The sequence below is a fragment of the Hetaerina americana genome, unplaced genomic scaffold, assembly GCF_022747635.1.
Source record: "Hetaerina americana unplaced genomic scaffold, ioHetAmer1.1.p SCAF_10, whole genome shotgun sequence".
NCBI classification, from domain to species: domain Eukaryota; kingdom Metazoa; phylum Arthropoda; class Insecta; order Odonata; family Calopterygidae; genus Hetaerina; species Hetaerina americana.
In genome coordinates this window covers 30,078,703-30,090,745 of record NW_027286070.1, presented here as the reverse complement: position 1 = coordinate 30,090,745, position 12,043 = coordinate 30,078,703, and the positions used below count along the sequence as shown (strand labels likewise).

The window sequence follows — 12,043 nt, the reverse complement described above, 5'->3', positions numbered from 1 at the left end:
AAACGATATTCAATTGTTAAGTTTTGGTGGTATGGGTTTGACAGAATACAAAAGTATAAATATTAACTGGAGTGTATTGAATGTCTGGTACTAAAGTCTTTGTTTACCGCTCGTGGAGTTATTTTAAGTTTTAGGGAGTGTGAAATTAGGGAAACTGATTTTTCGATGCATAGTGTATGAACTTAAATAATGGTAATCTATGGTGTTTATATTGTGTCCAAATCTGGTGGGCTCATTTATCACCATGATCATAATGTTCCGAAATTGGAAACCGAAAAAACTTTCAGTTATCCTTTGGACTTAAAATTGGAGTACGAGAACAAGAAAGTTGTTGTAGTGTTTGGCCAACGGGATGGAATAATGGGTAAGTTCCCCTGAAGTTCTCAACTTTATTCATGGTATAGATCTATCATTGAGCCTGTCCATTTTTTCCAGTGGGTCATGTATTGATGGCTGTCAATGGAAGTGTAGTGACTAATCGACAACTAGATGATGGTCGCGATGTGTTTGATGTTCTACAAACAGAATCCAACTATCCTCTCAACTTGAAATTTGGTCGCCCAAAAATGACTACTAATGATAAAATATTTCTGGCTAGTATGTTTTATCCTCTTTTTGCCATAGCAAGTCAGTTAAGTCCAGAGCCAAAGAGTTCAGGTATAGAAATTCTTGAAGCTGATACTTTCAAACTGCATTGCTTTCAGACTCTCACAGGTAAATTATTATTGTGAGGTGTTTACTTGTTGATTCAAAAATTGCCATTTTGTGTTGATTAAAAATTGATGTTGACTTTTCACAGGAGTAAAGTTCATGGTTGTTGCTGAACCATCCCAAATCGGAATAGAGAGCTTACTCAAGAAGATTTACGAACTTTATGGTGACTACGCCCTAAAAAATCCATTTTATTCATTAGAAATGCCAATCAGATGTGAGCTCTTTGAAAATAACCTTCAAAATGTTTTGGAGCAAGTTGAAAAAACCGGTATAAGTAATGTTTAAATCTTTGTTACTTTATTTTTGGAATTATGGCAAATGGTTTTGAATAATTATGTAAATATATCTTGTATAATCTTGAATTGTTGTGGTGGCATTGAATTGTGTCAATTATCCAAAGCCAAGGATCAAACTGAATATAATAACATGAATAACACTATGGCAAAGAGTTTACTCTAGTCTCTCTTGTCTGTTATCTCTCAGAAGTTATGTTGAAGACTATTCTATTTTAGCCAAGAATATAGTCTAAAGAATGCAACTTGGATCACTAATCAAGAAAAGTAATAATATTTCAGCTATTGGGGTATTAATTCAATCTTAGAATAGAATTCTACTTCCGGACAGCAATTTTTCTCGAGCACTATTTTACGACAAGAGTTTGGCCACAGAGAATTCCATTTTTAAGTTGTCAATTCTGGAATAGGCTTAGCTGGGAAATGAATTCTCCATTTAAGGTAACAACAGAAATTAATAATATGTTAGATTTGAATGTGACTTTTCAAGTTGAGTACATATTACCTTGTAATGAAAAATGTTTTCTGTGAAATTCCCTATTGATTAGTTCTATATAAAGAAATATGAAGAAAGTTTATTTATTTTGTTTAACTGTGGTTCTGAAAGAGTTTATTTATCATGACATTATATGCACAGGACTTGGAATATAATGTTAAATGGTGTCTCATTATTTTTCAACCTTCTTTCATTCTTGTGTTATAGCTGCATATTAAGCCCAGGTTAAGTTGTATTCTTGTTTGGGGTGCTATATTTAAATAATAAACTTTAAAATAACAAAGTGAAGCAAGATGGGTTACATTGAATTTATAGTTACTCAATGATATCGTGGTTTTTTATGACCAGGTAAAAGGCAGAGATGTTTCATGGCAGAGGATTTCCTCATTTGAATCTCCCACCGCCTGGTAGTGGGTTTGAACTCCCAGAAATATCATATTGAGTAAAGTGCCATTCATTTCTGACTGCAGGCTTGCATTATTCTTTTCTGGTAAAAGAACTGCTAAATAACCGCAAACTTCATGTTATTCAGGACGACTCAATGGTGGTGTTATTGGCCATGTAATCCATTCCTTTCTGCATAATATTTACCAAATCATGCTTGTACCAGGTACTTAATTAGCGTACCAGCATGTATGTGTAATATTATCCCTCCATGCTGTTGTATGGAAGGTCATTTACATGGAAGAATTAAAGTATGATGCCTAAATTAAAACCTTTTGTGGCATTTCGTTTGAAGTGCCAATTATTTTAACCTTTGAGGTATACTTAATATCTGGGTGAATCCGCAAAAAAAACCTTAGGGAAGGTACCATTTCGTGCACTCTTATCTCCATCATTTATGGGTCCTATGGTCCAATTGAGAAAACTTAAGAAGAAAATATGAGCAGTTTAGTGTAATGGCATGAAGTAAGTTTAGAATTTTCTGTAATTTTTCTATTCTTTCAAGTCATTGTGATAAAAAATTTAATATGTAATAGCATAGTATTCACCTCCTGCAAACTGTGGCTATGCTAATTACTTAATAGTATGGCCTTTACAAATTAGAATATCATTCAAATAGTGGTTGTCTAGCCTATGATTATTTGTTTCACAATAATATTTTAATACAAGAATCAAATCTAAAGCTTTGATGAGTAATAAAAAGTTCATATTTTTGATCATTCATTGTTTGTCACAAAATGTGGATTCTGTCATGGGCTTACCTGCCATGTGGAACAACATTCATGATGATAAGTTTCTCATGCATTGGTCATTTATGCAAAACGTTTATTACTTAAGTCTCAAAACAAAGGGTGAAACATTGTTTCAATTGAATACAACTTAAAAACTATCCTCTCCTACTTTATATAGGTTTACCTTGAGCTTCAGCATACTAAGATGAACACTTGATTTAATAAATTCATATTATTCAGGAAGTTCATTAGAACCTGCTCATTTCAATTTTGATAAATCCCTATTCATTTTGGTGGAGTTGGGAAAATTTTTTTTTAATTCAGGCCTTGTGATAATTCAGTATCGGTTGTGATTCAAAGCATCAGGGTAAAACAGATTTTCAATTCTGGGAATTCTTTATAGTTCTGTTTGGCCGAGTACTGACCAAGTAAGCAGCCCACTTCAAATGCTGCATCAGCCTCCCATTACATCAGCCGTGAAATACTCTTTTGGTAACTTATTTTGCATGAGTAGTAATGATTAAAAGGCTAATCTAATGTTAAAATGAAACTTTAAAGCTAAGAATTTCAAGTTCAGTCATACCACAAATGTTGATTTTTACCAGATAATCAAAGAATGCAACACAGATCAAGGGATGCCCACAAACGCTCTCCCTTCACTTACTTATACCCCTCAAGCCACTGCAAGGGTGTGTAGCAGGGGGTGTTAGGTCACCACCCGCAAAAGAGAACCAAACCACATGCAAAATCAATACTTTAAACAAACCTACGCCCATAGCATGCAAAAACCTTTTTAACTGATTATAACACCTAGGCATTTCATTGTATGAACTACTTCTAGGTCAACTCCAGCTAGTTTGTAAACAAATCCCATAGATCTTTTAAAGAAATTGACTATCAAAAATTTATAAAGGTTTAATGACAATCCCCATTTTGAAATGCAATCTAGATCCTGTGCTAGAATTAAACGATCCTCATCCCCAGATACCTCCTGATAAATAACCATGTCATTCACGAAAATCCTAATCTTACTCTTCGCTTCACAGTTTAAATCGTCAGCAAAAAGCAACGGCTCGATTACATCTCCCTGAGGTACCCCCATGGTCACTCATATGCTGTTAGAACTATTGCCTTCAAGAACTACACTCTGTTCCTGATTTGATAGAAAGTCTTCAACCCAATTTACTGCACTCTTGTTTATACCTGTGAACTTCAATGCATGAATTAGTTTACCATGGGGCACCTAATCAAATGTCTTTTGAAAATCCAAAAAGATTGCCACCACTTGCCTACCACTTTCACCCGATAAAAGTAAGCTATGTGTGAATAATCCTAATTGGGTCTCAGATGAGTGGGTTTTCCTGAATCCAGGCTGATTGTCACTTAAACAGTTAATGCTATTGAGGTATCTCATTATGGAAATGACAGTAATGTGCTCCAAAGTTTTGCAACATGTATAGAAATGAGAGAGATGGGTCTTTAATTACTGAGGTCCTCCCTGTCAACACTTTTTAAAGTATGTGTTATTTGCATGGTTTTCTGATTCTTAGGGACTTTGCATTCCCTGAGGGATATGTCAAATATAACTTTGAGATACAGGGCAATGTTAGGAGCTGAATGTTTTAACACCCTAGCCGGTATATTTTCAGGACCTGAAGATTTGTTGGGTTTAATCTCTTTGAGCAATTTGTCAATTCCTTGTTCATCCACTGTTATATTTGCCATGGGCTCAGCATGTATTGATTCTGGGAGATATGCTGTGGCAACATCGTACACATCAACATTAATTCATATTTAATCATTGCCTTGAAATACTTCTGGAGTCCAGATTAAATATAATCTGTCATAATATTTTTTTCTTATCTGGATGTTTGCAATCATAAATTCTAAACCACACACAGAGGCTGCAGCTTTCATGGCAAGTCATTTACATTTGCATTCCACAGGATATATTTATTATAATGAAATTAAGAATACAAAGTAACTTTCCACTGTCCTTTATTAGCGTACAACCGGTTTCAACGCTCAAGCGTCATCATCAGGTACAGGGAAGGTACCTGATGATGACGCTTGAGCGTTGAAACCGGTTGTATGCTAATAAAGGACAGTGGAAAGTTACTTTGTATTCTTAATTTCATTAAAATGAATCTCCACAAGGTTGAGCCAGAAACAATTGTATATTTATTATCTATGAAGACAAATATATTCACTGTATTGCAAAGTTTTAGTGTTACTTTAATTCATTTCAATGGAATTTCACAAAGTTTTAGGCTTAACTATCTTTTAAGAAATTGTCGTATGTCAAGGAAATATTGATCTGTGCTCAAACTTCTATTTTTGTGCCTTTCATTAATATTTAATCTTTATTGTGGAGGTTTAAAGTTTCTTTTTTACCCTCATAATGAAGGAATTCCACAAAGTTAAACCTGAAACTGTTATGTATCCAGTTTAAATTGATTGAAGGCTCACCATTAACAGTTTCTGGTGTCACTTGGTGGAAAATCTTCACTTTGAACATTTTCAATTTCATTGGAACAATGTCATATTTATCTAGTTGCTCTCCTATATTGCTGATAAATGTGTTAGGTATTTTCACTTTGTCATCAAGCCTTGCAGTGAGATTCTTCAACGGTAATTTCTTGGTGTAATGGAGACAAATGGAGAGTCATTTATGTGGCTTCCCTTACACATCATCTGCCCATTCCTTCTTCAGATGTTAACAACCGCAGTTCCATCATATCCCAAGTTGACTAAATTTGAAATCAATTTGGCATTCTTAGAGAAATGATAAGATGCTCCACCAGATTTAACTTCCTGGCCAGTGGTGTGTTATTGAACTAAAGTACATTGAACTTTATTCTTCCAAGAGACTGATATATTCCTTTTCTATCGTTTTTCCATGCAGAATACTATGCATGGAGATTATTCTCCATTCCTGATTCAATATTTGAAATTTTCTTCTGTCAAAGAGCACTGACTACTTTACTCTGTACTTTACCATTTTTAATTTAGGATCTGCATTTTAATGACTTTATAACATGTGTTTATTGTTTACTTAGAATTTGTTATCCTTTGAAATCATTCCGAAATGAGATGATTAGGGATACTTTTTTCTGAGAAACTGTTGGATGAACAACAATTGCTGCTTAGCAAGGCATGATCTGCACTCAAAAGCATTTGAGTATCTAGTAATGGAAGTTAAAAGTTGCTCATTAAATCTTTTTTCAATCATTAGAAGAGTCTATTCAATGATAGTTGTTTGGAATGATGTGAATAAAAGTAGTTACATGCTGAAGCAAGAGGAGGTAGACTCAGTGAGCCCATTGGTCTACAGCTGGCATCAAGCTGAATTTTTAAGGTCTTGATCGAACTGTAAGGAATTGTTTGAATAAAAAAAAATACCCTAATGTTTTGTATCATAAATTGCATCATCATCACTAGAGCTGAATAAAGTTTGAAAATAAAAATAAAATTTTTACCCAGCCCTACTGTCCATTACTCATTTATAAGTAGTTGAGTAAGTATAGTAATAAAGTATATTATTGCTTTCACCTTTCTGTACAGTGCACCCATTTCTCTATTTCTTTTTAATCTCTTGTGTTTCCTTACAATCTCCTACTTTGTTTCTTCTGGCGTGCTTATTTCATCTTACTAATTTCCCTCCTGTTTAATATTTATCTCTCTGTACTTCCAATCTAATTCTGTGTTTAGATTCTTCTATTTCCTTCTCTTGTCTATCTTCCTAATCAATTCATTGGTAATCCAATATTTCCTTGTTCTTTTTGAATTAGTGTTTCTATAAATTCATTTGTGGCTTTTGATATCCTCTCTTTTTTTCATCTCTTCCACCTGTCTTAATATTCTAATTCATAATTTTTTCTAATGTCCCCTGGTACTCCTACCTTTTCATTCCAGTTAAAGTTACATTCTAATCATCTTCCTTATTTTATCCTTGTGAATCTGATTTTATACTTCATTGGTACTAAATTATGATTTTAATCCGTCCCGGAAACTAGTGCAAATTAATTACTTTTAATTAGTATAGCTATTATTTATTGCCATTAATTATTATTATCATACTATTCCAAACTCTTGGTCTAGCAGTAATATGATCTATATGAATTCCTTGAGAAGGCTTCCATGATGTGCACATATTGAAGATGTAAGTCTTCCTGGATTTACTCTGCATTGGTCATATTTCTGAGGTTATCGGTTTTCTAGCGTTGCAACTGGCATCTTCAGGTCAGAAGTGATTGATGTTGGTTTTGTCCGTCTTTTATACCTATGCTCAGGTGTTCTCTGACTGGGCAATTAATTAACTGTTTTCTTGGGTAATATCTGATTGGCCAATTTTTTAACCATTGTCAATTAATTTTCCCAGAAATATTAACCAATGTGGAGTGAATTAAGTGCCCAATGTGGAGAGAATTAATTGACCAATGTGGAGTGGAGACTTAGATCTTCAATATAAACTTTATTTTAATCTAACTGCTATATCTCTGAATTCCAGGGCATTTTCTATCTATTTTGTATCTCATGGAATGTTCGAAGATCTTGGACTCATAATTTTCCCAGCCATATACATCCTATTTACAGAAGCATACATGAAACAAAATCTGTCAGATTTCCATGCAAATTTTCACTACCACAGTCACCATACCAGAACCCAGTCAAACCTAAATATCAAATATAATCGAACCAAAGCTGCAAGCGTAGGACCAAAGTCAATCAGTATAAACCTTTATAATAAACTACTGCGAAAATACTAAGACTCAAGAGACGTAAGAGTGTTTAATAGACAAATAAAAAATTTTCTAACTGAGAAAAATTATGAGTGTGTCTGAATTTCTTAATGATGAAATATGACGTATTTATAAAATGAGACCTATGAAAAGAGTTATATATATCCATATATGATAAACGTAAATAAATATATATATGTATACACATACACATTTTAATCTTCTCTGAATATGAATGCCCTGAATTTCTATTTTTTTTATGTTGTGTCATATATTGTTTTTCAACACCAATCCTTGGGCAAATGCAATTATTATTATCTATGCCTACTTCTTTCGTGTTTTTTATTCTATGTATTCCTTATTATTCAATGCTGTCTCCTGCAGAACTGTATTGCTTTCTCCTTGTGGTAATTTCTTGTTCCTAAATCATAGTACTCTACCTCACTCTCATCTCCACATTCCAGTTCCAATCCCCTATAACTCTTAAATATTTTCCTCCAGGGGAACCTAAAATATTTCATCTATGACCGCATATCCTATTTTTCTTCCTATGGGGGGAAGAAATTAGATATGCAGTCAAATGTCAGCATGTAGACCTGAGTAATTACCAAGTATACTGATTCAGATTTTACTTTTACTAATAATATTCAATCACTCACCTGCTCCATATTTACTTCACTTCCTCCTTCCTTTTGTTTCATACTATTGCCACCTTTCACTGGATCTCTTCCCGTGTGCTGTATATTACTCTGTAACTATCGCTCCATTTATCCCCTTCCCATTATAATACTCACCTCCCAGAACCCTAAAATATCTTAAGTTGCTCTCTTAATCTCCCGCTTTTTATTTTATATTTTCCCTATTCTTAACATTGTTTTAACAGACCAAGTCTCTTTTGTAACTGTTTTCATCCTCTTCTGCATATTCTTCTCTACTACTTTTTTACTTTGCAAGGATTTTGTGTGATGATGACCTTGGAAGCCTTGCCTCTTTCACTGCCTGGCATGGCACATTACCCAGTGCGCCAAGTCCTGTGTTTTCCAAGACTAAATCTAATAATCATATCATTCGTATGTTTTTGGGAGAAATAGTTGAGGTAGTTTTATGGTGCCTTCCATAATAGTGCTTTTAGCGTGACAACATTACTAAAAGCAACAACCAGAAAATTCATGAAAATAATTTTTGGAAAACATATGAAAGCACAAACACATTTGCTGAAAAATTTCTGTATAAAACAATACACATTTCCTAAACTAAAGCTAATCTCTGGGATGTAAACCATAAAATCAGTTGAACTTAATTCCTGGTTATTAAGGAGATCATTTTGTTTAATTCTAACATTTTCCATTGAGTTGGTCATGGGCACTGAATTATACATTTTTTCTATTTTAGCTGAAGACATTTTCTGTTGAAAGAAATTTTCATTTGCAGATGAAAAAATGGGCTCAATCTCTTTTCATGCAATCACCACCTATTTCACATTCACCATTATTACTGCTCAGGAGGATGTCAAAGGAGCTGTCTGGATTGCAGTAGGGACATCTGATAGAATCTACTTCAGATTAGCTGAATATATGAGGGTGGTCTGAAAAGTTTCCGACCTCAGAAAATTCCTTGCCTTGTACCTTTGTTAATTCAGAAACTTTTTAGACTACCCTTGTAAATCACAATTGGATTCGCATGTGCTAACTTTTGGTTCAACCTAACCAATGAAATTATTGATAGATGCCTTAAGAACTGATGTAAATGCCTATTCCTTAGGGATAACATTGGAGTTACAGTGGAACATGATGCTTCCAAGCAATTCTATATTGGGTCCTAGTTGAGCCAGTAGGTTAGAAAAATGTGTACCATTCATCCACCTGTTTCTTTCACAATTATTATATACCATTAGTAGAAGTCTTGTGATTTAGTTCCAATGATTTCCCATTTTAGGTTATACAGGAAGGAGTGATGGTATATAGCCTGCATTGTCCACTTATAATTTTGAAAATTCCATAAGGTTGACCCTCTCCTTGGTTTTTGTCTGAAAAGGTATCTATTCACTATGGTTACTTTATATGAAAAGCAAGGTTTGAAGTTCTGGTTCTTAATCACTTCCTTTTAAGCTTCAAAAGGATTGGTCCATTTTAGATGAGTAATAACACATTAATCAGAAATTGAATGGATTTATGGAAATGAAAACCGATGGATTTGAATTTTCACTGGAATCTTTAATGTTGAGGCAAGTTATTGAGTGATGGCTACCTTAGGAAAGCCATCAATATCACTTGTGTTTTCTGCCAAAATGACTACTTACCTGACATGCTGCTAGTTTTAAATCGCAAACACCCCTGCTGCATCTATGAACGCCTTCATAGCATGAATTGGGAAAGCAACAGATGAGAATATTAAACCAAAAGAGAAACCCATGAATCCATGGCCCTGCAGTAAAGTCAATATCCAGTGCACATACCTTGCCATTACTTCAAGACTTAATGCAATGATATGTGTAAGGCTCAGCAGATTAGAAGGAGTACCAGTAAGATCTTACACCTCTCTGCTGACACTAAAATAAGGCTATAGAGTATATTATATAGTTTGATATGTCAAAACAACATGGTGACCTATCCATACTAAAATAATTGTATAAGTTGAAAAAACAGATAACACTATGTAATTTTAAGTATATGCAGCCATCATTGTTTATTTTTCATTCAAATCTTCATCATGGTTATTTATCCATTTGACGGATTAAAGGAATTCAAACTTTGCGCCGGTGCTGTCAAACCATGGCAGGAAGCATCATTAGTTGACAGGGTCTGACATCTATGAAAGTCTCTGGATACTGCAAGAACATTTGACCGCTTTTGGCAACTAGCATATTTCAGATTTCAGTTGTTTTTTCAATGCAGGTTTTTGTGAGTAAATATGTGATTGTTTTGAAGTGCCAAAGTAGTTGATTCATGTACTATAAGAAGTGGAAACATGGCTCTAAAAAAGAAGGTAAACTGATTTATTTATTATTCACGACAATGGAATTTTCAGTTCATAAACTCCGGGATTATCTAATAACTGGAATATTATTTATAGTCAACCACCAGCTCGGAATCAACCTCGACTAGCAATAGTTCATCTTCATCATCAAGCTCCTCGTCATCTTCAGGCAGTGAGTCAAGCTCATCAGATTCAGAAAACTCTTCAACTTCGCAGCCTAGTGCACGCAGCCCCGCAAAAAGTAATGCGTCCACTGACTCTGACGCAGCACGTAGTTCAACAAAAAAGAATACGGCCCCAGCTAAAGTTGCCTCATCTAATGCAGCTTCCAGCAATGACGGGGCAAAAAGTAAAATTAGAACTAGATCTAAGGGTAATTCATCTGAAGAAGAAGAACCACCAAAAGTGGCAAATCCTAAAAGGAAGCCCGTCCCCAAGCCTAAAGCCTCTGCCACTGTGACCCCACACAATAAGCATTCCAAGCCACAGGTTAAACATGTCAATGCACCCAAAGGTTCAAATAATTCTCGAAATGCCAATAATTCAAGTAGCGGTCCAAAGTCAAATGAAAAGGAGCAGAAGGCTTCTAGCAAACAAGAAACAACTCCCCAGAAGAAGCAAAAAACGAAAAGTATATTCAGCCCGGAAAACAGTAGTGAAAGTGATGATCAAATATTATCCCCTCCAAAATTGACTCCTATGAAAAACACGGCAAAAATCCCTGCTCCTAAATCCAAGCCAAAAATGAAAGAGGTTAACATGACGCCTGTAAAGACTGAGAGGCCTGCGACGTCATCTAACTCTTCGGCATCTTCAGCAACTTCAGGTACAATCATTTTTTTTCTTTACAGTATTCCTTGTTATCATATCTCAAGATGAGTTAACCAAAGAGAGAAGTGTTATAAGCACTTACCTTGCGTGGAAACTCACTTTGGGAATCGGGCAAAAACCCGAAGATCCATGTATTTATCAATTGTATCGCTATTAATTTTCCATAAGAGAGGGTTATGATTAGAGATACGTTACTTGTAATTTATTTCCATTAATATGATGAGAACATGTGACATGACAAGTGCTGTGGAGGCTTCGAGCGGGGCTCTGCATCAAGATATTATGCCTCACTTCCTCTTATTTAATATATCAGAGTAGTTTCTCCCTACTTTCTCTCCAGTTACTATGTTTAACTTTGACGATGAAGTCTTCTGATACATACACAACTCCATACAAATATGATGATAACCTAAATGAATCAGTTTTAGCATTACCAAAATATAAATATTTGTTTGTATATTATTTCGCTGATGAAATATTAATTTAAAGGTTGAAATTGATGAAGGGTATGTTCCAAAATAAACTAATTTTAATTCATGAAAACATTTTTGTAAGAACTCATTGTTTCACAAATTGTTTTTTCTGGTGCCACTTTCTTGCTAATGAATCAGGGCTTACAATTTTTGGGTTTTTATACTTTACATGATCATCTCTCTGAACTTTCATCATTTGCTTGATGGGAGTCGAGGTAGTGGCTATTCACTATTAAATTTAGTTGTGCTTAATAGGGTAGGCCCTCCCCGGACTACAACCTTGACGTGGTGGAAGGGCTTGTGCGTTCCGATGACCCCTAGAGCTGTGCTGGCGGGAGTAATA

The 12,043-nt window shown here is 34.7% G+C and overlaps 2 protein-coding genes across 2 annotated transcripts in view; both read left to right on the top strand.

Annotated features, from left to right (window-relative positions):
* Positions 1 to 16: 16 nt before the first annotated feature.
* Positions 17 to 1,791, top strand: Trs23 (trafficking protein particle complex subunit 4-like protein Trs23). The gene is made up of 3 exons (XM_071598474.1): positions 17 to 364; positions 436 to 714; positions 800 to 1,791. Exons 1-3 carry the CDS (start codon positions 190 to 192, stop codon positions 997 to 999), a joined length of 654 nt encoding a protein of 217 aa, XP_071454575.1. The 5' UTR covers positions 17 to 189; the 3' UTR covers positions 1,000 to 1,791.
* An 8,521-nt stretch (positions 1,792 to 10,312) lies between these two features.
* Positions 10,313 to 12,043, top strand: part of chm (lysine acetyltransferase chameau) — a 290,705-nt gene continuing 288,974 nt past the window's right edge. The window contains exons 1-2 of the mRNA XM_071598473.1: positions 10,313 to 10,405; positions 10,493 to 11,222. Of these exons, the coding sequence (XP_071454574.1) occupies positions 10,388 to 10,405; positions 10,493 to 11,222 (748 nt within the window). The 5' untranslated portion in view covers positions 10,313 to 10,387. The remainder of the gene's footprint in view (positions 10,406 to 10,492; positions 11,223 to 12,043) is intronic.